Raw genomic sequence first — 27875 nt, forward strand, 5'->3', positions numbered from 1 at the left:
CTGAACACAGGAGGTACTGAGGTCAGATGAACACAAATTCAAGGCGATGACTGAAAGTTAGAGGCCGGAATATATCCCCCTCGCTGAGTACTGATTGGCTAGCTGCAGCAGCACCAATCAGTACAGGGAAAGAGTGAGCACACCTGAGAGGTATGCAGGTGTGTGGGTCAGAGGTTACCCTGGCTGAACAGCGGGATTGGATCCTCTGGTCAGCTGAGCGCAAGTGTCATGGCGGCGCCCATGACGCGCGGAGTCCAGCGTGCCGGCATGTCGACTACACGGGTCAGCACCAGCCACACATGGGACATCCTGCCAGACACTGACAGCGACCAGAGGCCTTACTCTCAACACTGACCACTGGGAAGGTAATGGACGTGGTCTCAGACGGGGCTGAGACCCACGGTTTGTGACACAAGATGTACATGGACACATCTGTACTTTCGCTCTAAGTAACTTACCATTACTTTTCCTTTGAAGATTGGCTGACACCCCATAATTTGAAGGGGGACATTGCCTACTATACCCTATTTTGGTTGAGGACACACAGGTGGAGCCACACATTCATTGTCTACATATATATATATATATATATATATATATATATATATATATATATATACAGAGCAGTTAGGACCAGCACTTGGACCAAGGGTGGAAATAATGGAGGTGCCTTCCACAAATAGATATATATATAAACAAATTTCTCCAAATGAATGAAAAAACAGGAGGTGTCACTCTCAAAAACGTGGGTCAAGTGTATTTCAAATCATAACAGCGTGCAAAAAAGAACTCAGCCTGTAGGTCAACAGTTTCGGAGCTGACGCTCCTTCCTCAGGACAGCTGGTCTACATAACGTGACAAAATAAAGTGCAGTGCACTTAGGCCCTTATTCTGATCGGTGCGGCCCGATCAGAAATATGCGGTGATGTCCGTCTTTGCGAATCCCCGCCTTCCATACGGATCGCCACCTCCGTCCGTATGCGGATATGTGGCGGTCCGCATGAATGTGGACGGGGATACGCCTCCTCCATGGTGGGAGCAGCCCCTGCATTCGATGGTCGCCGAACATCGAATGCAGGGCCGCACGCTCCACCAGGTCCCGCAACACAAGACCACACGGACACTTGTCCGTGTGAAATCTTGTATGGGGGCGGGCAGCTGACATCCGGCGATGTCAGATGCCCGCCCCGTACCCACGCGTCACGGCCTCATTACCATGCATACGCCCCGCGTTTGCATGGGAACGCCCATGAAACGCGGGGCGTATGCATAGGGTAATGAGGATAAGTAGCCCCTCACGCCCCCTGTGCGGCGTATAAAGAATCCATGCGGCGAAATCGCCTGCACATGCGCAGAGTGACCTCTGCACATGCGCAGACGATAAACATCGGCGGGCCGTACGCAAGCGGGAATATCCGCACCGATCAGAATAAGGGCCTTAGTTCCTGCACTGCACTTTATTTTGGAGAGAGAGAGAGAGAGAGAGAGAAAATGGGGATACAAAGGCACTCGGAGACTTCTTAGGTGAAGCAAACATGGACCAGTTTAATCCATATAGAGCAAAGCCTGTCTATGTTTCGGGGGTCAAGCCCCCGTCGTAAGGACAATAAGGCTGGTGTATAACAATGGTGGTTATACACCAGCCTTATTGTCCTGACGACGGGGGCTTGACCCCCGAAACTTAGACAGGCTTTGCTCTATATGGATTAAACTGGTCCATGTTTGCTTCACCTAAGAAGTCTCCGAGTGCCTTTGTCTCCCCATTCTCTACATTGTTGGCTGTATCTGGTGCAGTCTCCTAGCTTATGGCAACGGAGCAAGCTACAGCTGTTTGCAGCTAAGATAAGACCTGAGTGACAGTTCTTCCCCTGTTCCTCATATATATATATATATATATATATATATATATATATATATATATATATATATATATACTAAAGAGAGGGAAGTGGGGAAGGGGGAATGGGCAGAGGGGGACGGGACAAAAATGTATACATGTGAATGTTTTTAATTTATACAATTTTCTAGGAAAACCTAAATGGATGGGGGAGAGGGAAGGAAGGGAGGGATGTTGGGGGTGTTATAACTGTATTTTCATATAACTGTATTGAGTTCGACCACCTCATTAAGGCCCTCAGGGTGGATCGTGTGCATCTGGAACATCCAAAACACTTCTTGTTTACATAACTTTTTATACCTTTCTCCTCCTTGTGATGTTTCGGGTATGTGTTCAAGGCCTAATAAGCTGAGACCCTTCGGATCACCAGTGTGTATTTCTGTGAAATGTCTTGATACACTATGAGTAGCTACCTGTTTGCAGATATTTCTAGGATGTTCTAAGAAACGTGTCTTGATTTTCCTTGTAGTCCTACCAATATATCTAAGGTCACATGGACAGCGTAGCATGTAAATTATATATTTCGTATTAAAATTTATAAAAAATATTTTTTTTGTTGTTTACCTTCTTTATTGCAGATTTGGAAGTTAGATTTATTTTTATTAAAACTACATGTTATGCATCTACTGGTACTTGTGTATTTGCATAGTGAGCTCCGTGCTAATACACAAGTACCCATCTACTCCCTCCACACCTGAAGAATCCCTGAGGTTTTGGTCCTAGCCACATACTAGTGGCTTCTTTTATTGGTTTTATGGTTAATTTATGTTAATTTAGGATAAATTATGATAATTTATGCTGTTTGTGTTTGTGATTTTGTGTTGTTGTATATTGCTTTATGTTATTTTATGTTGTTTATGCTGTTTCTGCTCTTTATGTTGTTTTTGTTCCTTTATGTTATTTTTTGTTTTTTTATGTTGCTTTATGTTATTTTGTGTTTTATGTTACTTCATGTTGTTTTTCTGTATGTTGCTTTGTTATTTTATGTCGTTCATACTGTTTATGCTGTTTTATGTTGCTTTATGTGGTGTTATGTTGCTTTTATGTTTGTTGTTTAGCTGCAATTTAAAATATGATGGTTTCTGTAAATTTATGTTAATTTTTTATAATTTATGAAGTTTATGTTGGTAATTTTGCTTTCATTTAACGTATGATCATTTTTGTTTATGCAGTTTTATGTTGCTTAAGTTACTTAGTTTATGTGATGTTACTGTGGGCGAAATGTAATAGGGTGTGATTTTTTAGACATGTGCGATTTTTGGTCAAAAACGGCCGAAATCGCACATTTTCCGAAAATCGCACATTTAATAGGTTGAAAATCGCGGTAAAAAATCGCACTTTTTACCGCGAAATCGCACTTTTCTAAGTGCGATTTTTAGTCACATTTCAATTCGCATCCAGATGTTTTCCCATTATAAAGTATACAACTCGCAAATGTAATAGGGTGCGATTTTTGGTCAATGTTACCAAAAATCGCAAAAAAAATAGACCAGGTTCTGACAGGCGATTTTGACAGAACCATGCACAGATCATTGAGATCTGTGCATGGTTCTGTTAATAAAAATGTGTAAAAGTGTTTTTATAAAAAAAAAACGGCGTGGGGTCCCCCCTCCTTAGCATAACCAGCCCCGGGCTCATTGAGCCGGCCCTGGTTCCAAAAATACGGGGGGACAAAAAGCATAGGGGTCCCCCGTATTTCTGAAACCAGCCCCGGACTCTTGGACCGGTCCTGGTTCCAAAAATACGGGGGACAAAAAATCTGAGGGTCCCCCGTATTTTGAAACCAGCACCGGGCTCCAACAGCCCGCGGTGTCATGCCACAGCCGGGGGACACTTTTTATACAAGGTCCCCCGGCCAAAACATGAGCACCGTGGCTGGTCAGCCTTGGACGGGGTACCTGGAGGAGTGGGGACCCCCCCAATAAAGGGGTCCCCCCCCCCCAGGCTTCACCCGTCCAGGGCTGAAGCCCGGGGCTGTCATCGGCGTCCGTGGCCAGTGGACGCCGGCCTGATAGGGTTAAATTCATCATACATATCATTACATTGCTTTTTACCGGCGAACTACAAGTGCCAGCAGACCTCCCCCGCATGCTGGGACTTGGAGAACCACAAGTCCCAGCATGCGGGGCATTAATGGGCCCGCTGGGACTTGTAGTCCACCTGTAAAAAGAATGTTTATAAAAAACACACACACAGAGAAGTACAAGTTTATTACACACACACACCTCAATTTTACACCAGCATACTTACCATTCCTGGATCCAGCGCTGGTCTGGCTGCTTTACAGCCGCCTCCCCCTGAACTGACAGGCAGCGGGGAGAAGCGGCTGTCTCCGTCGCTTCTAACAGCCTCTGTAGCGCTGTCCGAGTGCTACAGAGGCTGAGAGCGTGATTGGCTGAGCTACAGTATGCGTCTCCATGGAGACGCATACTGTAGCTCAGCCAATCACGCTCTCAGCCTCTGTAGCACTCGGACAGCGCTACAGAGGCTGTTAGAAGCGACGGAGACAGCCGCTTCTCCCCGCTGCCTGTCAGTTCAGGGGGAGGCGGCTGTAAAGCAGCCAGACCAGCGCTGGATCCAGGAATGGTAAGTATGCTGGTGTAAAATTGAGGTGTGTGTGTGTAATAAACTTGTACTTCTCTGTGTGTGTGTTTTTTATAAACATTCTTTTTACAGGTGGACTACAAGTCCCAGCGGGCCCATTAATGCCCCGCATGCTGGGACTTGTGGTTCTCCAAGTCCCAGCATGCGGGGGAGGTCTGCTGGCACTTGTAGTTCGCCGGTAAAAAGCAATGTAATGATATGTATGATGAATTTAACCCTATCAGGCCGGCGTCCACTGGCCACGGACGCCGGTGACAGCCCCGGGCTTCAGCCCTGGACGGGTGAAGCCTGGGGGGGGGGGACCCCTTTATTGGGGGGGTCCCCACTCCTCCAGGTACCCCGTCCAAGGCTGACCAGCCACGGTGCTCATGTTTTGGCCGGGGGACCTTGTATAAAAAGTGTCCCCCGGCTGTGGCATGACACCGCGGGCTGTTGGAGCCCGGTGCTGGTTTCAAAATACGGGGGACCCCCAGATTTTTTGTCCCCCGTATTTTTGGAACCAGGACCGGTCCAAGAGTCCGGGGCTGGTTTCAGAAATACGGGGGACCCCTATGCTTTTTGTCCCCCCGTATTTTTGGAACCAGGGCCGGCTCAATGAGCCCGGGGCTGGTTATGCTTAGGAGGGGGGACCCCACGCCATTTTTTTTTTTACTTTTTTTTTTTAGCACAAAATCGCATTTATGAAAATGCGCACACATTTTCATGACTGAAAATGCGCACATTTTCATGACTAAAAATCGCGGCAAATCGCGGCAAATCGCATTTTTTGCCGCTAATTCGCATCTCATTACATATGCGAATTCGCGGCAAAAAACGCGATTTTTAAAGGTGCGATTTGGTGCGATTTTTTTTTAGTCTAAAAAAACGCACCCTATTACATTTCGCCCTGTATGTTGTTTTATGTTGCTTTATGTGGTGTTATGTAGCTTTTATTGTTGGTAATTTTGCTTTCATTTAAATTATAATTTATGTTTATGCTGTTTATGTTGTTTTATGTTGCTTATTTTGCTTTATGTTATGTAAAAATGATAATTTATGTTAATTTAAGTTCATTTGTGTTAATTTATGATAATGTGTGTTAATTTATGATAATTTATGCTGTTTTTTGTGTTCTGTATGTTGCTTTATGTTATTTTGTATAGAGATAGATAGATTATGTTATATTGTGTTGTTTTATGTTGCTTTATGTTATTTTATGCTGTTTATGTGGAGTTATGTTGCTTTTATGTTGGTCGTCTAGCTGCAATATAAAATGTGATGATTTATGGTAATTTATGTTGCTTTATGAAATTTATGATAATTTATGCAGTTTGCGGTTTTATGTTGCTTTTTGTTATTTTGAATTGTTTTATGTTGCTGTATGTTGCTTATGTTGCTTTATGTGCTATTATGTTGCTTTATGTTATTTTGTGTTGTTTTATGTTGCTTTATATTGTTTTATGTTGCTTTATGTTATTTGATATTGTTTTATGTTGTTTATGCTGTTTATGTTGTTTTATATTGCTTTATGTGGTGTTGTGTAACTTTCATGATGGTAATTTTGCTTTCATTCAAATTATGATAATTTATGATAATTTTGCTGTTTGTGGTTTTATGTTGTTTATGTTTCTTTATGTTATTTTTGTTGTTTTATATTGTTTTATGTTATTTATGTTGCTTATGTTGCTTTTATGTTAGTAATTATGGTTTAATTTAAATTATGATAATTTATGCTGTTTGTGTTTTTTGAGTTGTTTATGTTTCTATATGTGATTTTGTGTTGTCTTATGTTGTTTATACTGTTTGTGTTTTTTTTTGTTGTTTATGTTTCTATATGTGATTTTGTGTTGTTTTATGTTGCTTTATGTTGTTTATGATGTATGTGCTCTATATATTGTTTTTGTTCCTTTATGTTATTTTGTGTTGTTCTATGTCATTTGATATTGTTTTATTTTGCTTTATGTTGTTTTATGTTTTTTAGGCTGTTTATGTTGTTTTTTGTTGCTTATGATGCTTTAAGTTATTTTGTGTTGTTTTATGTTGTTTATATTGTTTTATGTTGTTTATACTGTTTATATTGCTTATGATGCTTCATGTGGTACAGATGGAGCCCCTCTCAACTATCTTCTTTAGGTCATGGCTCACCATGGCTATCCTATTGTTCTCAGCAGCAATACAATACATAGAACAATACAGTACGGAGGGGATTAGCAGAGTGATCCTATTACTCCCTTAATCCTATTAAAGACAAAAATAATATACCTTTGAGAAAGTTGTCTGAGCACAATGAAATGTGTCAGGTTAACCTTTGTCTGGACATTGGATACCATCCATACTCCCCTTGAACCAGCCATTCCTCTTGTCCCCCCATGAACTTACAAACCATTCATGCCGGCACCCACAAGCTGGATATACAAATTGGGTAACCAACTACCTGCTAATTTCTGGAGCCTTCCTTCCGTGAAGTGAGGTATTTCCATCTTGCCCACCAGTAGAATCAGAGACCAAGGCCTCCAGCAGGAACAATCAGACACCCACAAGTACAAGCCGAACCCGAATACCCCACCTATCCCCAGCCAAGCACTTTCCCTTCCCCCCATCCTCCACGTGGGGACATCAAACCCGAACAAAAGGACAGCACTACTTTGGAACAAGCGGGACTCACTTAAGTATCCATTGCTCCTAATAACTTTCAATATAGACAAGTGGTTTACTGTATGCCCATTACTTCTCTCTTAAGTGCAATATGATTATGCTGTATGTAAAATTTTATATGTATTTTTATTAATTTGTTTTTATTATTATTATTATTATTATTTGATGTGATAATTAAATTAATTCATACTTTGTGATTACCTAATTGATCAACCTTATTTAATTTAATTAATTTCAAGTTTATCTTTTTATTAACTGTAAACATAATTCATTGTTATAGTATTTCTATCAATTCTTTGGGTGCTCCACACCCCCCCCCCCCCATTCATCATGCTCCTTTCCACGTGCCTGCTGGCTCCAGGCTCAGCACATGTGCTGCACAGTCCCCAACTACTGTTAGAAGGGACGACAAAAAGGAGGAGGGGGTTGTGCTGCTGCCTGCCATTTACCTGACAGGAGCAGAAGTATTTAAAGTTCACAGTGATATTAACCCTTTGAGTGCCAACATCTATGTGAAAGATGCACAAAATATATACTAAAAATGCCAGCATTGCAGGGTTTAGGTGTCCCAAACAATAAATTATATTTCTATGCGGCTCATCTATGCCAAGCAGTACTCTGCGTTCAAATACATCCTACTTACACATAATTGACCCCCACTAGCCTCACACACGATCTCCTGGGAAACTGATTTATAAGAACAACTGGGTCCTGAGACCTGGGTTCAGATAAGACAAAAACTAGTGTCCTCAACCACCTCTATTAGACACAGAGAAAATTCATTTAAAATCTTCATACGCTGGTATTAAGTTCCAACGCGTCTGAATAGGGCGTTCCTGGCCACAACAGACTTGTGCTGGAGAGGTTGTGGGTTAAGGGGTACCCTGCTCCATATTTTCTGGGACTTTTCCGATCGGGAAAGGTTGATATCGCACGTAAAAGTGGTAGAATTACCCTTCTCTGCTTTCTTTTTATTCCCCCAGAACATTCCAAACATAGCCAAACTCTCTGTGAAGCTTATTTGGCACATTGTCAATGCCATGAAATGCAAATTAGCCGTGATTGGATTGGATATCTCAAACAGTTCCCTTTATGGCAGCTATATCTGCGGCTATATGAGTCACATATCATATAGAATTCTTGTCTAGCTGGGATGTGCATATTTGATGCACATCCAAAAACCTGCATAATTTAACAGCATTTTTACAGGACTGCACAAAAATCTCATTTGCATAAGAATTGTATAACAAACCTGTACTAAACATCCCAGCAGCTTAATAACAGTACAACGTTAAGTAAAACACACAGTGCTACTAGACACACTGCTCCTCCTTTCAAACTCTGGGCCATGTGCCAGGAAAAGGAAGGTGGTGTTTCATAGATGTATGCAACAGTGTATATACAAATAAATAAAAAAGTGTGGAGACTTATCCCCCTTGTTAAATAAACACAGAGGTATTTTCCTAGCAATTGTTAGCCTATTCAGGCCAAATCGCAACAAAGCACACCTCCACTTGTTCAGCAGTGTGACATACAAACATACAACATTTAAGGCATTTGCCCCAGGGGAATTATCCCGAAATAAATATAATCTGCATCCACGTTTTAAAATCTATTTACACCATCTTTATTCTTCGTCACTATATGTTTGTATATGTCTTGATTTTTTAACTCCTATTTCGCAAGCTGGTGGGTAACTTCGTGTCAATACAATATTATTAAAGACAGTAGGTGTTCCCACGGTTTTAATAAATGGTTCATGTAACATGTAAATAAGAAAAAAAAATTCAGATTGGAGTGCATCCGCCTTCAACTGCCTTTTTTCTCTTCTTTTTTGAAACTATCTTCTAGAGGGTGCTAAAGAAATAAGTAGTAGATTCTGATTGGTTTCCCATAGCAACATCCCATGCAAAACTGAACTCCCATCTTTCCCCCATAGGGTGGCACATGTACCTGTAGGAATTTGACAAGTGAAACTTTGGGGTGTTCAACATTGGGAAGAACCTGGTGTTAGGAACTTGTTTCCTACCAGCTTCAGCCAGGACAGAGGTTCCCTAAATATCTTTCTTATTGGACAGGATTGGACTGCAACTGAGCTGTCACCTTTGTTCCTGTAGTCCATCAGGAGAATCACGCAATTGAGGGACCTCTGTGAGACTACCCTGCTGGTAGAGGTACATTGGGCAGGAATCACCAAGGTTCCAAACTATTCTACAAGTGGTCAGCAGAGATACCACAAGTATGGGGCAGAATTAAATGGGATACAGTCGATGGGTCGACCTAAAGATGGTCAACAGTCATTAGGTCGAACCCATTGGGTCGACATACTGGAAGGTCGACAGGTGTCTAGTTTGACATGGCACAAGGTCGACAAGTGTCTAGGTTGACATGGTTTAGGTCAACAGTCAAAAGGTTGACATGGAGTTTTCACAGTTTTTTGACCCGACATGTGCCAACAGGTGGTATTTCAAGCGCTACCATCCACTAGGGAGTGGTGGGAGAATAAAATGATGTGCCGAGCTTAGCAAGGCATCGTGCATGAAGCACAGTGAGCGCAGCAAGCCATGTGAGGGGATGCGGTGCACTTAAAACTGAGTCCATGTAGACTGTGTCAACATTCAGTCAAAAAACTGTGAAAAACCCCATGTATACCTAACCCATGTCGACCTAATGCATGTGTCGACCTAGACCCCTTTTGACCTTGCCCCATGTCGACCTAGACACCTGTTGACCTTGTGCCATGTCGACCTAGATACCTGTCGACCCAACGGTGTCAACCTAATGACTGTCGACCATCATTAGGTCGACCCAATGATCCCAACCCATTTAAAAGTAAGTAATATCCTTGTTATTATTGTGCATTTATGCAGCATAAATTACTTCTGGTCTGGGTCAATGATCTCTAAGTTTATTTAAATTGATGGGCAATAGTTTACAATATTTTAACTTTAGTAGATAAGGATGTGTTTAGCTCTGAGAGGCATGTACCGTATTGATGTCTGGGAGGCATTTGGGTAGAGCTGATGGGCATGTGTGAAGCCAGGCAGCTGGCGGTGTTAAGGAGCTCGCTAGGCAGCGAACGACTGCTGCCTAGCGAGCCAACCTGAATCACCCCATTGGTTTCATGTTGGACATATAGTTAGTAAGTAGATTCAAGGTGAAATACCAACTTTAAAATTGCTCATTTATTGTTATATGCTGCATATACTTTCTTTACATGTAAAACACTGCAGTATGTAAGAAGAAATACCATTAATAAATCATTCAAATGTATACACTTTATATCCAAAATTGAAGTCAAAATAAAATGTGGCATACAGTATATAAAATATTATGCTATGTACAACAAACAGAAATATATATTTACAGTTTGTTTAAATACAATATGCGTATATATATATATATATATATATATATATATATATATATATATCTTGACCAGACAGCACAAATCTTTTGTTTTGAAAAATGATTTGCTATATTGTGTTGCTACTTTACAAGGGTAGATCAGCTCTTAGTTCCCCAAAAGCTGGAGCGACTGATATTAGAAGCTGCACATATGCATTTGTGGGGTGGCCATCTGGGGGAGGAGAAAACACTCCAATGCATCCAGTTAAGGTTCTTTTGGCCCGGCATCTATGCTTCCGTTAAGAGGTATTGTCAGGAATGCCCAGTGTGCCAGAAGACAGCCCCACGGCCAGAGTTTAGGGCTCCACTGGTACCCCTCCTTATCATCTCTGTGCCTTTTGAGCGGATTGGTAGGGATCTGATATGGCATAAGTGGAAAAGTCTGCTCGAGGGCACAATACATATTGGTGGTAGTTGATTATGCCACCAGGTACTCAGAGGCTATACTTCTGTGCAATATGAAGTCTGGCACCATTGCAAGAGAGTTACTAACAGATGGCGTGGTAGAAAGGTTTAATCAAGCCCGTAAGCAAACGATAAAGCGGTATGACGTTACCTCAGTCAACCGAACCCTTAATCCGGGAGGCAAAGTGTTAGTGTAGGTACCCATCACAGAAAGCAAGATGTATGCACAACGACGGGGCCCTTATGAGGCTATAGTGGCGGTGGGAGTGATCAATCACAGGGTCTGACAGGAGGGTAGAAGGACAGAGGTACAATCGTATCTATCATGTAAACCAGTTAAAACCCTGGAAGAAAACTGCCAGTCAGCCCCCTTGGTAGCTAAAAAGGTTCCAGAATGCCAGGTACCCATTGAAGTCACACTTACTCACTGACAGATCGAACTAGCGCTGCTTTGCGAGCCAACCAAAATCAAGCCCCCTGTGTATAATATGACAGGTACTGTGACACTCTCTGTATAATATGGCGGGCACTGTGACACTCTCTGTATAATATGGCAGGCACTGTGACACTGTATAATATGGCGGGCAATGCGACAATCTGTGTATAATATGGTGGACACTGCAACACTCTCTGTATAATATCTCAGGCACTGTGACACTCTGTATAATATGGTGGGCACTGCGACAATCTGTGTATAATATGTCAGGCACTGTGACATGCTCTATATAATATGACGGGCACTGCAACACTCTGTATAATATGGCGGTCACTGCATCACTCTCTATAATATGGCGAGCAATGCAACATTCTTTGGATAATATGGCAGGAATTGCGACACTCTGTGTATTATATGACGGGCACTGTGACACTGTGTATAATATGACGGGCACTGCGCAATCTCTGTATAATATAATGGGCACCACAACACTCTGTGCATCATATGTCGGGCACTGCAACAGACAATGTATAATATGGCGGGTATTGCGGTACTCTGTGTATAATATGGCAGGCACTGCAACACTGTGTATAATATGGTGGGCACTGCAACACTCGCTGTATATTATTGCGGGCACTGCGACACTGTATAATATGGCGGGCACTGCAACACTCTGTATAATATGTCGGGCACTGGGACACTCTGTATAATATGGTGGGCACTGCGACACTCTGTATAATATGGCTGGCACTGCGACACTCTCTGTATATTATGGCGGGCACTGCGACACTCTCTGTATAATATGGCTAGTATTGCGACACCCTCTATAATACAGAATGGCGGTTTGTGACTACCAGACAATACAAAGATTGCAGATGTAATCAGCGATTTTTGGGCTACTGTGCATTCCACATTTGCTGAGGTTTCACTCAGCAGATTATACATTTTATTAAGCACAAACACTCCAGTTATTTCATGTATTATTCAGATCTGTAATGAACAATATGTGTATATACTAATAAACCACTTTAACGAGGCAAAGCATGAAGCAGCAGAACCAAGAGGTCTTCATCTTGGATGCTGAAATGGGAGAAAACTACCCCCTCCAGCCATTGTTGCCCGGCCCCCCACAGCTGATGCACTGCGTCTTACACCCAGCCAGCTCACTGAACATGCACGAGACCTTGGGAAATCCCATTTCTCCTTCATAAATGGGGCATAAGCTGTATCAGGGTAGATAATGGCACTGATACTGCTTCTATACTCATATTGAGCCTTCATAGATCTGAGTATTATTAACGGCTGAGTGGTCAAATATTCCTCAGGTCATGATGTTGAACTTCATATATTTCATACATTCCAAATATAAAGTATTATTGGATGTTGGTGAAGAAGATCCGCGAGTTTTTTCGAAAAGGTTCTTTCGCATCAGGTATAATAAGTGGGTTTCCTTGTAAACTGAAAAACCAAGTGTGAGGGAAAACATGAGAAAACATTATAATGCATAATATTCATGTTGTACTCAAAACATTTTTATTATGCTATAGAATAAATACCATAACAGGAGAGATGAGAAACCAAAAACAGCAGATGACATACTGTATGAAATACATCAAGACAGCAGAAAGTCCTGCAATAGTAAAGGGGACCAATAGTTTTCATATTTTCCAACAAAACTTTGCATTCCAAACAATCATGAAAAACAAAGGTGTCAATCCTTGTAAAGTTTTCACGCTAATCAAAACCAACGAATAATACCAACAGGTAACAATGCTTACCACTAGTAACAGGCTGATAAGCCAACCATGAAGCCAGTACAGGCAGGTGCCTAGTGGTGCCACTTGTTGGATGGTGACCTACACTAATTATTATTTCGCTCATCATTACAACTTATTTTTCATTTTACAACTGGCATGGGGGGGGGGGCAATAAATTGTGGTGCAAGAAGTGGTGTGAGTATGGTTGGGTGGTTGCAAAGCATCAGTACATAGGCCCTTATTCTGATCGGTGCGGAAATTCCCGCATGCGGACGGACCGCCGATGTTGATCGTCTGCGCATGTGCAGAGGTCAGTCTGCGCATGTGCAGGCGATTTCGCCGCACGGATTCTTTATACGCCGCACAGGGGGCGTGAGGGGCTACTTAGCCTCATTACCCTATGCATACGCCCCCCGTTTCATGGGCGTTCCCATGCAAACGCGGGGCGTATGCATGGTAATGAGGCAGTGACGCGTGGGTACGGGGCGGGCATCTGACATCGCCGGATGTCAGCTGCCCGCCCCTATACATGATTTCACACGGACAAGTGTCCGTGTGGTCTTGTGTTGCGGGACCTGGTGGAGCGTGCGGCCCTGCATTCGATGTTCGGCGACCATCGAATGCAGGGGCTGCTCCCACCATGGAGGAGGCGTATCCCCGTACAATTTCATGCGGATCGCCACATATCCGCATACGGACGGCAGGTGGCGATCCGTATGGAAGGCGGGGATTCGCCTGCACGGTTGCGGCCGCATATTCTGATCGGGCCGCACCGATCAGAATAAGGGCCATAATATTTAGATTGTAAGATTATTTCCTCCTGTTCTCACAGCCCTCTTCAATTGCACTGCAATTACAGCTCTCTTGATCAGCTACCATCTAGTCCCACATCTCTTCTCACTTGTGTTCATTCATCTGTAACAATGACAAGCATGCGGACATCTCATCTGCTTCCCTACATCTTAGCTGTATTGTGTACTAAGAATTGTTAGCTATGCTGTTTTAGTTTTTCAGTAACTGTGATGATTAGTCTGTGTATCCTGTATTGTTCTAATGTAGTATGCCATATGTGCGGGACTGCTAACCATTTTGTGGTGCCTTATAAATAAAGTGTAATCTACTATATAAAAGCAGAAATTTGTCCTTCTGACTGTTTTTCTATACAAATCTACAGTTTACAAGCCAAGATCGTGAAATTTTTACATTTAAGTGTATTAAAACATGACCGAGGCAACTAACAAAAAAATTGAAATTAAAATTAATTACTGTTAATTTTTAATTAATTAAAAACCACAATTTTTGCTTTACACTCATTCTGATTACCAAGATCACCGAACACACCCACTGATACAAGCCCAGCACAACATACTATAAGTGCGGCTCACACAGATGCACTGATTGCTGATAAACTTGGAACTGAGCAAAATTCAGGGTTGCATCTATCTACCTATCCTATAAAAATCCACAGTTTACAAGGGAAGACCGTGAAATTTTACAAACAAGCGTATTAAAACACAGCTGACGCAACTAAAAAAATTCCAAATCAATATCAATATCAATTACGGTTAATTTTTTATTAATTAAGAAAACACAATTTTTGCTGTATGCTCATATGTATGTTCCAACATAACTCTGGAATGACTGCAGCAATTTACACCAATCTTGGTGCACATAAGACTTACAATCTGGGAACAAACACTGCGGGGGTAACACCACCCTAGCACCCCTAGGGCAGAGGCAGCAGCACAGTGTATTTCAGCAGACAGCATGACTCTGGAATGGCTAGAGCAATTGACAACACACTTGGTACACATATGACTTCCTACTGTATCTGAGAACAAACACTGTCGGGGGAAATACACCCCTAGGGCTGAGGCAGCAATGCAGAGTATTTCAGCATACAGCATAACTCTGGAATAACTTCTTACCAAATCTCCTCCAAATCCATGTTATGGTTTAAGGCTTCTGCCAGGAGGTTGGCGCCTTGGTTTGTGATGTTATTCTGTATCAGCCTGCGATGAACAGACAACTGTTTTATTTTGACCAAAAAAAAACCATGGCAATTTACAGAATGAAACAGTGTGGTTTGCGCACATGAACTAAGTAATTTATCATTATTTGGGGTGCCCCCTGCTACCTACACAATGAACTGGGACATAACTCTTGTGGGATGAGTTACTACTCATGAGAATGCAATGCTTTGTGTGGGAACAGCAGGAGTACCGAAAGTCACACGCTCTCTCTAAAGCCCCGTACACAACCCGAGGAAATGGGGGAATGATACAGTGCGTACACCAGTGGCATAACTATAGCCCCACAGACGCCGCTGTGGTGGGAAGGCACGAGTAAGTGTGGGCACCGGTCTGCGGGGCTTTGGTTACGCCAGTGCCGCGTCTGTGGCCAGGACTTGCCTATTACATGTGTGTGTGGTGAGGTCCCAGCTCTCTGTCTCCTCCTGCAGTGCTAATGAAAACCAACCCTCACAAAATGGCTGCCCCCATACAGCAGACAGATTTTAGGGATGCTAGAGTTTGATTGACAGTTTAAGTAGAACTAAATGTAAAGAAAATCCCCATCAGTCTTCAAGATAAAAAAAAAAAAAAATAAGAACTACATACAGTATGGACAGTTAAGTGTGAATATTAAACAATAGGATATATTCCCATATCATTATGAACTAGCAGACTCGTGTGTGCCTGTTTTTATTTTTATATATATAGGTTTTGAAATAAAAACTGAAACGTAGAATTATTATGGCACTTGGATAGTGTATTCATTTGTAAAGACCGAGAGTGACACATTTTCCTCCACTATATACAAACGCTTGTGAAGGCACCAGGCACAGCAACAAGGATTGTTTCATTTGGAGTGAAACTATATATATACATATATATATATATATATATATATATATATATATATATATATAATGAGAGTAGCGGCGGCACTCAGGACTTAATGAAGAAAAGAACGACAAGTAGCCAAAGCGATGACGTTTCAGCCCTTACAGGCTTTTATCAAAAAACAGCTAGATAAAAGCCTGTAAGGGCTGAAACGTCATCGCTTTGGCTACTTGTCGTTCTTTTCTTCATTAAGTCCTGAGTGCCGCCGCTACTCTCATTATATACCTGGGGCATCCACCTGCTGTTCCCCCGCTGAAGGCACCTGGCCCACAAAACCCTTTTGAAGATTGAGAAGTGCCAGCCGTATACACTATATATATATATATATATATATATATATATACACTGCTCAAAAAAATAAAGGGAACACTTAAACAACACAATGTAACTCCAAATCAATCACACTTCTGTGAAATCAAACTGTCCACTTAGGAAGCAACACTGATTGACAATCAATTTTGCATGCTGTTGTGCAAATGGAATAGACAACAGGTGGAAATTATAGGCAATTAGCAAGACACCCCCAATAAAGGATTGTTCTGCAGGTGGTGACCACAGACCACTTCTCAGCTCCTATGCTTTCTGGCTGATGTTTTGGTCACTTTTGAAAGCTGGCAGTGCTTTCACTCTAGTGGTAGCATGAGACGGAGTCTACAACCCACACAAGTGGCTCAGGTAGTGCAGCTCATCCAGGATGGCACATCAATGAGAGCTGTGGCAAGAAGGTTTGCTGTGTTTGTCAGCGTAGCATCCAGAGCATGGAGGCACTACCAGGAGACAGGCCAGTACATCAGGAGACGTGGAGTAGGCCGTAGGAAAGCAACAATCCAGCAGCAGGACCGCTACAGCGCCATCCACCAACGTCACGTTTCACCACAGACTGTCCAGGAGTTGGCAGATGCTTTAGTCCAGGTCTGGAAGGAGATCCCTCAGGAGACCATCCACCACCTCATCAGGAGCATGCCCAGGCATTGTTGGGAGGTCATACAGGCACGTTGAGGCCACACACACCACTGAGCCTCATTTTGACTTGTTTTAAGGACACTACATCAAAGTTGGATCACTTTAGGTGAGAAAGGGAAGGGGGGAACGGGGGAATGGACCTAGGGCACAGAACTAATTTGACAGTGGGTAAGAAGGCATACTCCAATCAACGAAAGTTTATAGAATAAATCACTGGTATGGTTGTGGAGGTGCTCCCAGGGAGTATGGTAAGTAGGTACAAGAAAGAATATCCAGAGAAGGATAAATCTAAAACTTCAATAGTAATGAGGTGGGAATAAGCAGTGTACATTAAACAGTGAGAGAGCAGTGCTTTCTGTTTAATGTACACTGCTTATTCCCACCTATTCCCACCTCATGGAATCGGTTCTGACAGATGACCGTTTCCCCACCTCATTACTATTGAAGTTTTAGATGTATGTGGGATTTATTGCTGTGTTTGTCTCTGCATGTTGTTCTGTCTATAGGCCCCACTCCATGGCACCTATTTTAATTTAATTAAAGTGCAAATTTTAACTGTTTAATTATCTGCCATAGAAGGCTGTGCCCCGCCCGGGAGATTTCTATATATCCTTCTCTGGATATTATTTCTTGTATCAAAGTTGGATCAGCCTGTAGTGTGTTTTTCCACTTTAATTTTGAGTGTGCCTCAAATCCAGACCTCCATGGGTTAATAAATTTGATTTCCATAGATAATTTTTGTGTGATTTTTGTTGTCAGCACATTCAACTATGTAAAGAATTTAACAACTATGAAAAAGAATTTCAGAAGAATATTTCATTCATTCAGATCTACGATGTGTTATGTAAGCGTTCCCTTTATTTTTTTTGAGCAGTATATATATATATATATATATATATATATACACAGTATATATATATATATATATATATATATATATATATATGTATTTAAACATGTATATCATCACAGGTACAGTAGTTACATTAATAGGGTATCACAGCAATGTTCTAACAAAAGAAGAGAATGTTGGCTAAACCCAAACTTAATTGAGATCTCACCAAAGGTGTCGAAGAGTCTTGTTCACTTTCAGCATGTCAGCAAACCTCTCAGCTGCATCATCAGTGAGCTTGTTTTCTGTCATCCTACAGGAAAGGTGATAAGAGCCGGCCAACATCTGGTTAGCAAACATATCAGTTGTTTCTACAGTAACCTACAGGAGAATATACAATTGTGTAACCAACAATCAAGTTTAATCAACAAAATTGACCCCGATTCATAAAGCCATAAAGCCATGGGGTCAATTCTATTGTCCATGCTGTGAATAGTGCCAGGAGCTCTCTCCTGGTGCTATTCTAATCAGCATCCTACCAAGTCAGAGTATGCTGGTACTCGCGGGTTTTTATTCGCAAGTACTGACATTTTCTGACCTAAGTACCACTGTGCCACACTAGGGCATCGCACAGCATCGCCGCCCTAGTTTTGTCAGAAATCCACTAGTTGGCGTTTGCAGCACACTGATTAGATTAGCTGCGGGTGCTCGCTCCCAGCGCTATTCACAATGTGGAGAATAGAATTGTCCCCACTGTGTTGTATTCCTGCTTCTTTGCTTAGCTAGGTAAAGAAAATGTACCAACTTTGTAATGCTTGTGTGGCCCTCTTTCAATTCACCAATAAATTGTGTAAAATTCAATCTTTTTTTGTGTTGACCTTTTGCCTAAGTTGATTTTCAGCATGTTGTTTATGCCAACCTAGGCACGGTATAATTCAGAAAGCACTTTTTTTCTACAGTAATTTAGCTTTTTTAGTGATTATCTGTTGCAGGTATGGTGTTCTATGATATAGTAATATATTATAAATTAGATTTTTCTGGATGCGTTCAGCATACCTAGCACCAGGAGATTATCGACGGCAACATCAGATAGGATGCCGGCACCGGAACCTCCGCATCCTGCCCTCCAGACATCGATATATACAATTTTGCAGCATATGTGTATTGTTTTTCAAAATGATAAGGAGGCAGGACATACCACTTTCTACAAATAGTCTAGTCCAGGGATAAGTCCTCTAGAGTAGTCCCAATGAAAACGTTGTCACAGGACAACGAAACGCGTCAGTGACTCATTGGGACTACTCTAGAGGACTTGAATCCAACATCACTGCTTGAACCAGCTCCATACTCGACAATAAGAGTCCATATCTTGGCCCAATTGTGTTTTGGACTCCACCCTGTGCCTCCAGATAATACCAGGCTCTGCCATTCCGCACAATCGTGAGGACCTTGCCTGCTCATTTAGATCCTGATTTTTATCCCTCCAGTGGCACTTACCATGAAAATCCGGATCAAGGAGACAGTGGTGAGGTATACCAACATAAGTGGTAATATATCATCTATTGTGGGGGCCCCTTACAAACTTACACAATATATGAGGACTGAACATTATAGGAGCAAAGATTTCACCTGAATGTCCCATTTGATTACCATGATTTTATAAGAACATTTATTTCCTATCTTTTTAATTACCTCATGTGGTTTACTGTCTTTAATCATTATTATGGGCTTGTCCACCGCGTCCAGGTTACCTCAACCTGGACCTGTCTCAGAGTAGTGTTAGGGACTTGTCCTATTGAGGTAACCTGGACGCAGTGGACAAGCCCATAATAATGGCCATCATTATGCTAAGAACCTCAAAATGCAATATAGCAATGATATTAAAAGGTCTAGCATTTATATTTAGTGTGCACCTGCAAACTCCTCCTCCTGCTTGCTGCACTACAGGTCTCAGCAGGTAGCACCTCATATGTCCAGGGTGTGCAGTTTAGGGCCCCTCCCCCTATGTTTTAAATCATGCATGAATAAATTAAATTACACAATACTATTATTTATATTGTTAGCGCTACTCTTTCTTCTTTTGTATTTTGTTTTGGGAACTGACCTGCTCTTGAGTATAGCTGCTAGACTAAACACCTAATTTCAAGGTGCCTGATTTTAATTTGGTAAATTTCTCTCCACTGGGGCAGGGACTGAATGTTTATCTGTGCTCTGTACAGCGCTGCGGGCTATGTGTGCGCTATATAAGAAACTGTTAATAAATAATAATAAATAAAGGTACTTGTTTCCTAGCACGGCACCTGTTGTGGTTAATCGCATACCTTAAGTTAAGGTAACTTAAGGTATGCGATGGACGCAATTTTCTGTCAATTAAGAGCCTTTATAGCCGGTAAGGATGAAATTGCGTTGATCGCGTCCATCGCATGCCATTATAATGGCATGCGATGTGATTGACGCGATCAACGCGATTTTACATAGGGAACAATGTTAAATGCCCCAATGGACCCGATTTTTTATTGTATACCCACCCTTATGGGTAAATTGTATGGGAAATGGCCCCCCATTGTTAACGCCACCCCACTATTGACGCCAACCCGAAGCGTGGCGAGCGCAGCAAGCCTGCAAGGGGCGCCGGTACGCGTCCTCCGACCTTTTCATACTCCCACTATCCACGTCGGCGCGGAGATGATTTTATAAAGTGTGGCGAGCGCAGCGAGCCACCGAGCCCTGCGAGGGGACGCGTAATACCTGTGAAGTAATGCGCATCCCCTCGCCATGCTTCGGGCTCGGTGGCTCGCTGCGCTCACCACACTTTATAAAATCAACTCCACGTCGACGTGGATAGTGGGGGTATGAAAAGGTTGGAGGACGCATACCGCCGCCGCTCGCCACGCTTCGGGTTGGCGTCAATACTGGGGTGGCATTAACAATGGGGGGCATTTGACCCATACGGGGGGGGGGGGGTTGCAATAAAAATTGGAGTGTACGGTGTATTTTACATTGGTCCCAATGTAAAAATGGGTCTTAGGGACCATTTTACATTGACGCGATTTTTTAGGTCCCGATCAGTGCAATTAAAATCGCTGGCGCCATGCTAGGAAACAAGTACCTAAATTAATATATAGCAGCAGAGGAGAGGGGACAAAATAATATTAATGGCATGGCAAACAATAGGCACTTATCCAGCCTATTCATATAATGGTCATAGCACATGAACCCCAATCAGGCTCCCATAGTTAGTCGGTATCTGGTCCCTGGGTCGACAGTCACTAGGTTGACCACTATTGTTCAACAGTGACAGTAGGCTGACACAAGCATAAGGTCAACATGTACATGGTCAATACTCAAAATGTGAACACGAGTTTTAAATTTTTTATTTTGTTTTACCAATATTGCTCATAATATGTAATGGGCATTACAGTGTGTGGTATAATATGTAATGAGCATTACAGTGTGTGGTATAATATGTAATGAGCATTACAGTGTGTGGTATAATGTGTAATAGCCATTACTGGGTGTGGCATAATGTGTAATGAACGTTACCGTGTGTGGCATAATATGTAATGGTCATTACTGTGTGTCATAATAGGTAAGGGGCATTACAGTGTGTGGAATAATGTGGCCGAGCCCCTATTGATATGCAGCCACTGCCCTAGTTTCATATGACCACACCCCCTCAGGCATATGGCCACACCCATTTTTTGCTGCATGTCTGAGCGCGCGAACAGTACCACTAAGAAAAAAATCTCTACTTGCAACACTTGCGAGTAAGAATATAACCGAGCGCAGCAGTACACTTACATGGAGCGCATGTTGACTTATGTTGACATAGATACACAAAAAACAAACTCATGCTGACCTTTTTCACATCAACCTTTTCACCATGTCAACATAATGTATGTCAACCTATTTCAGGTGTTGACATTTTGCCTGTCAACTGTTGTGGTCGACCTATTGACAGTTGACCTAATTGCTGTCAACCCTAAGACCCATACCCCAATGGGTACAGCAAAGTTACTAACAGAAAAAAGCCCACAAAAAGAACATAATTTGAAAAGTATTGCCTGCTAGCATAAGTGGTATAAATATAGGATGAGACCGGCAAAAAAAGTGGAGAGCAGGGCTCGTATATTGTAACACAATTTTTTTTATTAATCAGCCAGCGTCATCCATTTTAGATAAAAAAATACAGGGGGCGTGGTTGTGATGGCCATACATGTATCATTAATATAATAGAGTCATTTGGTGCAATATAGTAGAATTTATCGTATTTCAATTGTGACTTGAAACTGACCTTTAATTAACTGCTCCATAATTAAAGAAGTTAAAGCCAACTTAAAAATAACTGCAATTTCCCATAAAATAATATTTTAGCAATAAAAAACATTTAATGAAAAACTATAAATTACCACAATATCCTCAACGATCTGTTTTGCTGTAGCGCGTCAGCGATACTTGCACCTCCTACATCGGAAATCTTATTGCAAGCCAGGCTGGAGAGTAATAAAGCATGAAGTTCATTAGAAAACAGATGAACAAGTAAATCAACTAATCAAAGAGGATACCCAAATCCCAAAACCAGGGAATGTCTGATTACTCAAAATCATAATAGCAAACTTTATTGTAGACAAAAAGGGGGGATAAAATTCTTAGCCATGCATCATTGCAATCATTGGCATGCACAGAGGCAGGGAAGAAGGGTAGAAGCAAACCACACTATAGGCCACAGGTCTCCAACCTGTGGCCCTCCAGATGTTGTGGAACTACATATCCCAGCTTGCCCTGAGGGTTTTTGGCATGCTGTTATAGGAAAAAATGTGGCAATGCATGTTGGAACATGTAGTTTCACAACATCTGGAGGGCCACAGGTTGAAGACCCATGCTATAGGCACTTTAAAGCAGCTCAGATTTGTAAAATCACATGAAGTATTCACCTAACTTCAAAAACAATATTAGAATAAAGTAGTAGTGGGGGAAATATGTTTTTTACTTATTCAGTACTAGCTGACCTGCCCGGTGTTGCCCGGGAAAACCTTGGGGTTTTTTTATTTCCAAAATTGCTGAAAAATTTATCTTATGCTGTTCCAAAGACCTAAGCCAAACAATTATCAATTTGAATCAGAACACAGTATTTTTTAATCCTACTTTCATTTGTTGATTGTATTTCTATTTACACCTATATTTTTTTCACGATTTATTGACTAAATTGTACACTTTAACGTGGCAAATCTTAATCTCTGTCTTATTCTTCAACTTCTTACACTCATAACATTCAAACAAATACAGGCAGCGCTCATGCCCATCGACCAAACATTATCTATGAACCCAAAGGGTCTGGGACACCCTTAAGGCAGAGCAGCGCCTAACATCCAACTGACTAACAGGGGGATTGCAGTGTACCCACTTTGTATTGATCAATGGGTGCATTGGCCAGCCTAGAGGACTGGAGAGACGGATATGGGTAAAGTTTTTATTTGCCGGTATAAAATAAAAGTCAAATTCGGTACAGTTGGAGAGTATGCGATGGTGCAATTATTTTTTATGTGTTCTGTGTGTTTGTGTGTGTTGTACTGTTTTTGTGTGTGTGTTGTAGTGTATGTGGGTGTGTGTGTTGTATGTATCTACCCAATGGGTAATTGTGTGAGGTGCGCTACGTATATACAATATGTGTATGTGTGTGTTGTCTCTTTGTGTATCTGTGCAATGTTTATGTGCGTGTGTTTTGTACTGTTTTTGGGTGTGTGTAGTCAATGTGGGTGTGTGTTGTACTGTTAGAGGTATGTTATGTGTGTGTGTGATGTGTGTATCTGTTCAATGTGTAAGTGTGTAAGGTGTGCTACGTTTATATGTGTGTGTATCTGTGCAATGTTTAAGTGTGTGTTATACTGTTTTTGAGTGTGTGTTGTTGTCAGGGCCGTCTTAACAATTGTGAGGGCCCCTAAGAAAAATACCCCCAGAGGCCCACCCCACCTACCTCCCACCTATGCTACCTGGATCCGGACCCACTGCTGCACATAGGGGGGAGGGGTTGGGGGTGGTGGGCAGAGCGATTCGGGCATCGGCAGCTGGGAGCTTGCCTTGTAGCGCTATTCGGGGGTGGGGTGGGAAGCGCTACTGAATTTGAAAAGACTGGCAGGACACTGATTGGCTGAATCAGCATCCAGCCAGTCTTTTTAAATTCTGCAGCTCTTCCTGCCCTGTCGCCTGGCAAATCTTCCTGCCCTGCCATCTAGCAAATAGCACTACAAGGCCCAGCCTCTGCTGCCCAGACCCCACTGCCACCCACACACCGCTGCAGCCGATCCCCAGGTCAGCGCTGGCCATCGGCACAGGTTTCCTGCATGGCAAACAGGCCTGTGCTGATAGACCTTCCCCTCCCTCCTCCCTGCTGTCATCAGTGTCTACAGCCCTACCTGTGTGGAGGCTTTGTGGTACTCGGGGACCCACCTGTTGTGACCCGGAGCCCGGGCAGTGGACTGCTGGGCGCTGATTGGCCATACGGCTTGCTTGCTTCCCGGTGCTGGTGAGAGGAGCAACCGCCCTATGGGGAGCGACATGACTCGCCTGGGAGTCCAGTAAGAACAGCGGGGAGATGGGGCAGCAAGGTGACTGCGCTCCCCCAGGCGGAGATGAACAATGATAAGAGGAGGCCAGGGAGGTCTGCGGAAGTAGCAGAGAAGAGATGGCTATGCACACCAGAGTCTCTGCTCCGGAGTGAGAAATGGAGGAGATGCTGCGGCGCACCCCGCTCAGGTCAGGGAGCTGTGCCATCTTTCCCATTGGGGTGGGCCCCTAGAGTCCTTTGGCCCCTGGGCAACTGCCCATTGTGCCCAACGGGAAAGATGGCACTGGTTGTAGTGAATGTGGGTGTGTGTTGTACTGTGAGTAGTGTGTTACGTGTGTGTGTGTTGTATCTGTCCAATGTTTAAGTGTGCTACAGTATATATATATATGTGTGTGCTACGTATATATATATGTGTGTGTTGCATGCTATGTGTGTGTATGTAGTGTACTGTGTGTGTATACAATGTGTACATGTGTGTGATGTGTGGTATATGTATATCCTCAATTATTCCTAATTGTTTAAAGCCTTCACCATGTTAGACTGTGTTATTCCTTCGTCATCCATTTCCCAGATCGTCAATCTTTTTTCCGGATCATCAATCAAGGCAAATTAAACCTTGGTGTTTTTTAAATTTCTAAGTGAAATTTCCTAAAAGTGGCTTCGAGGTGCAAACTACCGGGTCCAGAGGTACCTTGTTGCTGAATTTGGGGGCTCTGAGTGCCATGGTGTGTCTGCAATGCGACAAACAGGCACACACACACACACACACACACACTCTTCAACTTATTATATAGATTAACCCCTTCCTCTCATGCACCTCAGTGGTTTTAATAAACTAATTGAGCATCTACCACTATATATATGTCTGTTGTGAGAGACAGAAAGGAGCCTGCATTAGGAGGAGATGCAGGTCCTGATATGCCACATGAAGTATTATGGGGCTGCTCCAAGGTAGGTAGCTCTTAGTTTGGTAATTGTGTATTATCTGGGCGCCCGATTTTTTCATCGGGTCGGAAAAACCAACCAAATCGCATGCGATGCGATCGACGCGATTTTTCCATAGGAATCAATATTAAATGTTCCCAAATGGACCCTGAGACCCGATTTCCCATTAGGGTCAATGTTAAATGCCCCCCAGGCCCCCCCCCCATTTTGGTGTATGCCCCCTCATTGTTAACGACACCCCACCATCAACGCCAACCCGAAGCGTGGCGAGCGCAGCGGTACACGTCCTCCGACTTTTTTCATACCCCCACTATCCACATCGGCGTGGAGTTGATTTTATATTATGTGGCGAGCGCAGCGAGCCACCGAGCCCAAAGCGTGGCGAGCACAGCGAGCCCCGCGTGGGGACGTGGAATACGAGACCAAAGCGTGGCGAGCGCAGCGAGCCCCACGTGGGGACGCGGATTACTTAACATGTATTTCGCGTCCGCTCGCCACGCTTCGGGCTCGTATTCCTCGCGAGCGCAGCGAGCCCCACGAGGGGACGCGAATTACTTAACATGTATTTCGCGAGCGCTTGCCACGCTTTGGGCTCGTATTCCTTGTGTGCTCGCCACACTATATAAAATCAACTCCACGCCGCGCTTCGGGTTGCTGTTGATGGTGGGGTGGCGTTAACAATGCGGGGGCATTTGGGCTAATACAACTAATGGGGGGCCATGGGGGGCATTTAACATTACCCCTAATGTGAAATCGCGTGTCAGGGACCATTTGGAACCATTTAACATTGATTCCTATGGAAAAATCGCATTGATCACGTCGATCGCATCGCATGCTCGATTTGGTCTCATGCAATGCGATTGACGCGATTTTACCGCAAAATCGCATCCATCGCATGGCATGCCTTAAGTTAAGGCATGCAATTTTCAACATCGGGTGCCCAGATAATACACAGTACCCTTAGTTTATATATATTTAAGCAAGGATCCATTATCATGTTGCTCCTTGCTGGTTAATTGTAGACTCAATTTAGGGTAACGGAGGTGTGGGGTGCGGTGCCCCTGGATTGTTTGGGCTGGATGGCTGTAGTGTGGCACCCCTTTACATTCTATTAACACTTGGCAATTACTATTTATTTATTTTTCTTTAACACTATCTCTTTAATATTTTAATTACATTTCATCCTCTTTTTCACTGTTTTGTACATATATATATATATATATATATATATATATATATATAGTCTGTGCGGGGGTCCGGCACTGCCTGCCACCTCTGGCTGCTGCTTGGCCCGGGTGCCCGTTCACCCAGAGAAACTCTCTGGTACATGTGTAACAATGAACGAAGAAGAACGTCACTCCCGGCTCTTGTTCAAAAACAGTAATCTTTACTGTGTCTGCCAACGGCGTTTCGAGCCTGTGGCTCGTCTTCAGGACGAAGTGTATTAAAGCATGTCAAAAATATATATATATTGTGAAAAACAATGATGCACACCACTTCAAAAGATCAGCTGAAGTGCTGTAACCACATAAAAGGGGATTGATAGATAATAAGTTGAAGCCAGCACATCCAAATTATTTTTGTAGAAAGAAAGTCTTTATGTAGAATAAATCAAGATATCCATACAAATAGCAAGAGGTTCCATGGGACCAAAGCAATACATCCAAAGATAGGGCAGATACTCAATCACAATGCTGTTACACCATGGAAGTCCTCAGGTGGATTAATCTTCAGCTTCCTATCACTAATTTTTGTTCACACTCGTTTCTTCACTGGTGTGCTGCTCTGAGCTTTCTGGCTTATGCTGATTTTTGTGGTGCCACACCCTGCTCCTAGACATAGCGCTAGGGACCCCCCAATATATAGAGAAGCCTTGACTTGGTGCTTATCATACATCTGTGCAAATATATGTAACCAATATTTCTGAATTTTATTATCATGTAGTGTTCAAGACTGGTTACTAATACCATTCACTGAGCTGGGGGTAACAATATATTTTTTACTTATTCAGTATTAACCCCTCCTGAAAGGTATTACTAAACTCATTGAGCATCTACCACTATGTATATGTGTGTCAAACTCTACCACTGGCCCTGAGTCTTTCTCTTGGGGGGCGAAGGGAATTAAGTGGCAGAGGTAAATGTCATATATATATATATATATATATATAGTAACATCCCATGTACAATTATAATTATATACTGTATTTTGGAAGCTTACAAAATAGCTAAAGGCAAATTAACATTGAATATATAGGACTGTTATATATAACAGTGAACACATACCTTAACTGTGTCAGACTAGGGTGATTCCTTAGAGCCTCTGCAAATGCCTGTGCGCCTTCATCTCCAATATGGTTCCCCCACATACTGTAAATATAAACATTCAGTACTACAGTATGTTGTAAGACAATAGAAAAGTAAAGTCTAAAGGGGTGCCGGATGGCTCCCCGACAGTCGGGATTCCGACTGCTCCCTCGTGGGGGTCCACGACCCCCATAGAGGGAGAATAAAATAGGTGGTGAGC

The 27875-nt window shown here is 42.7% G+C and overlaps 1 protein-coding gene across 2 annotated transcripts in view; it reads right to left on the reverse strand.

The window, feature by feature from the left end:
- Positions 1–10508: 10508 nt before the first annotated feature.
- LOC146080918 (nucleotide-binding oligomerization domain-containing protein 1-like) overlaps positions 10509–27875 on the reverse strand; it is a 55880-nt gene continuing 38513 nt past the window's right edge. For both annotated transcript variants that reach the window (XM_083188626.1, XM_083188625.1), the window contains 5 exons: positions 27635–27718; positions 22249–22332; positions 18069–18152; positions 15070–15153; positions 10509–12842 (listed from right to left, as the gene is read on the reverse strand). In XM_083188626.1, coding sequence (XP_083044752.1) covers positions 12758–12842; positions 15070–15153; positions 18069–18152; positions 22249–22332; positions 27635–27718 — 421 coding nt within the window. In that variant the 3' untranslated portion in view covers positions 10509–12757. The remainder of the gene's footprint in view (positions 12843–15069; positions 15154–18068; positions 18153–22248; positions 22333–27634; positions 27719–27875) is intronic.

The sequence above is a fragment of the Crinia signifera genome, chromosome 5 (assembly GCF_055691185.1).
Source record: "Crinia signifera chromosome 5, ASM5569118v1, whole genome shotgun sequence".
Taxonomy (NCBI): Eukaryota; Metazoa; Chordata; class Amphibia; order Anura; family Myobatrachidae; genus Crinia; species Crinia signifera.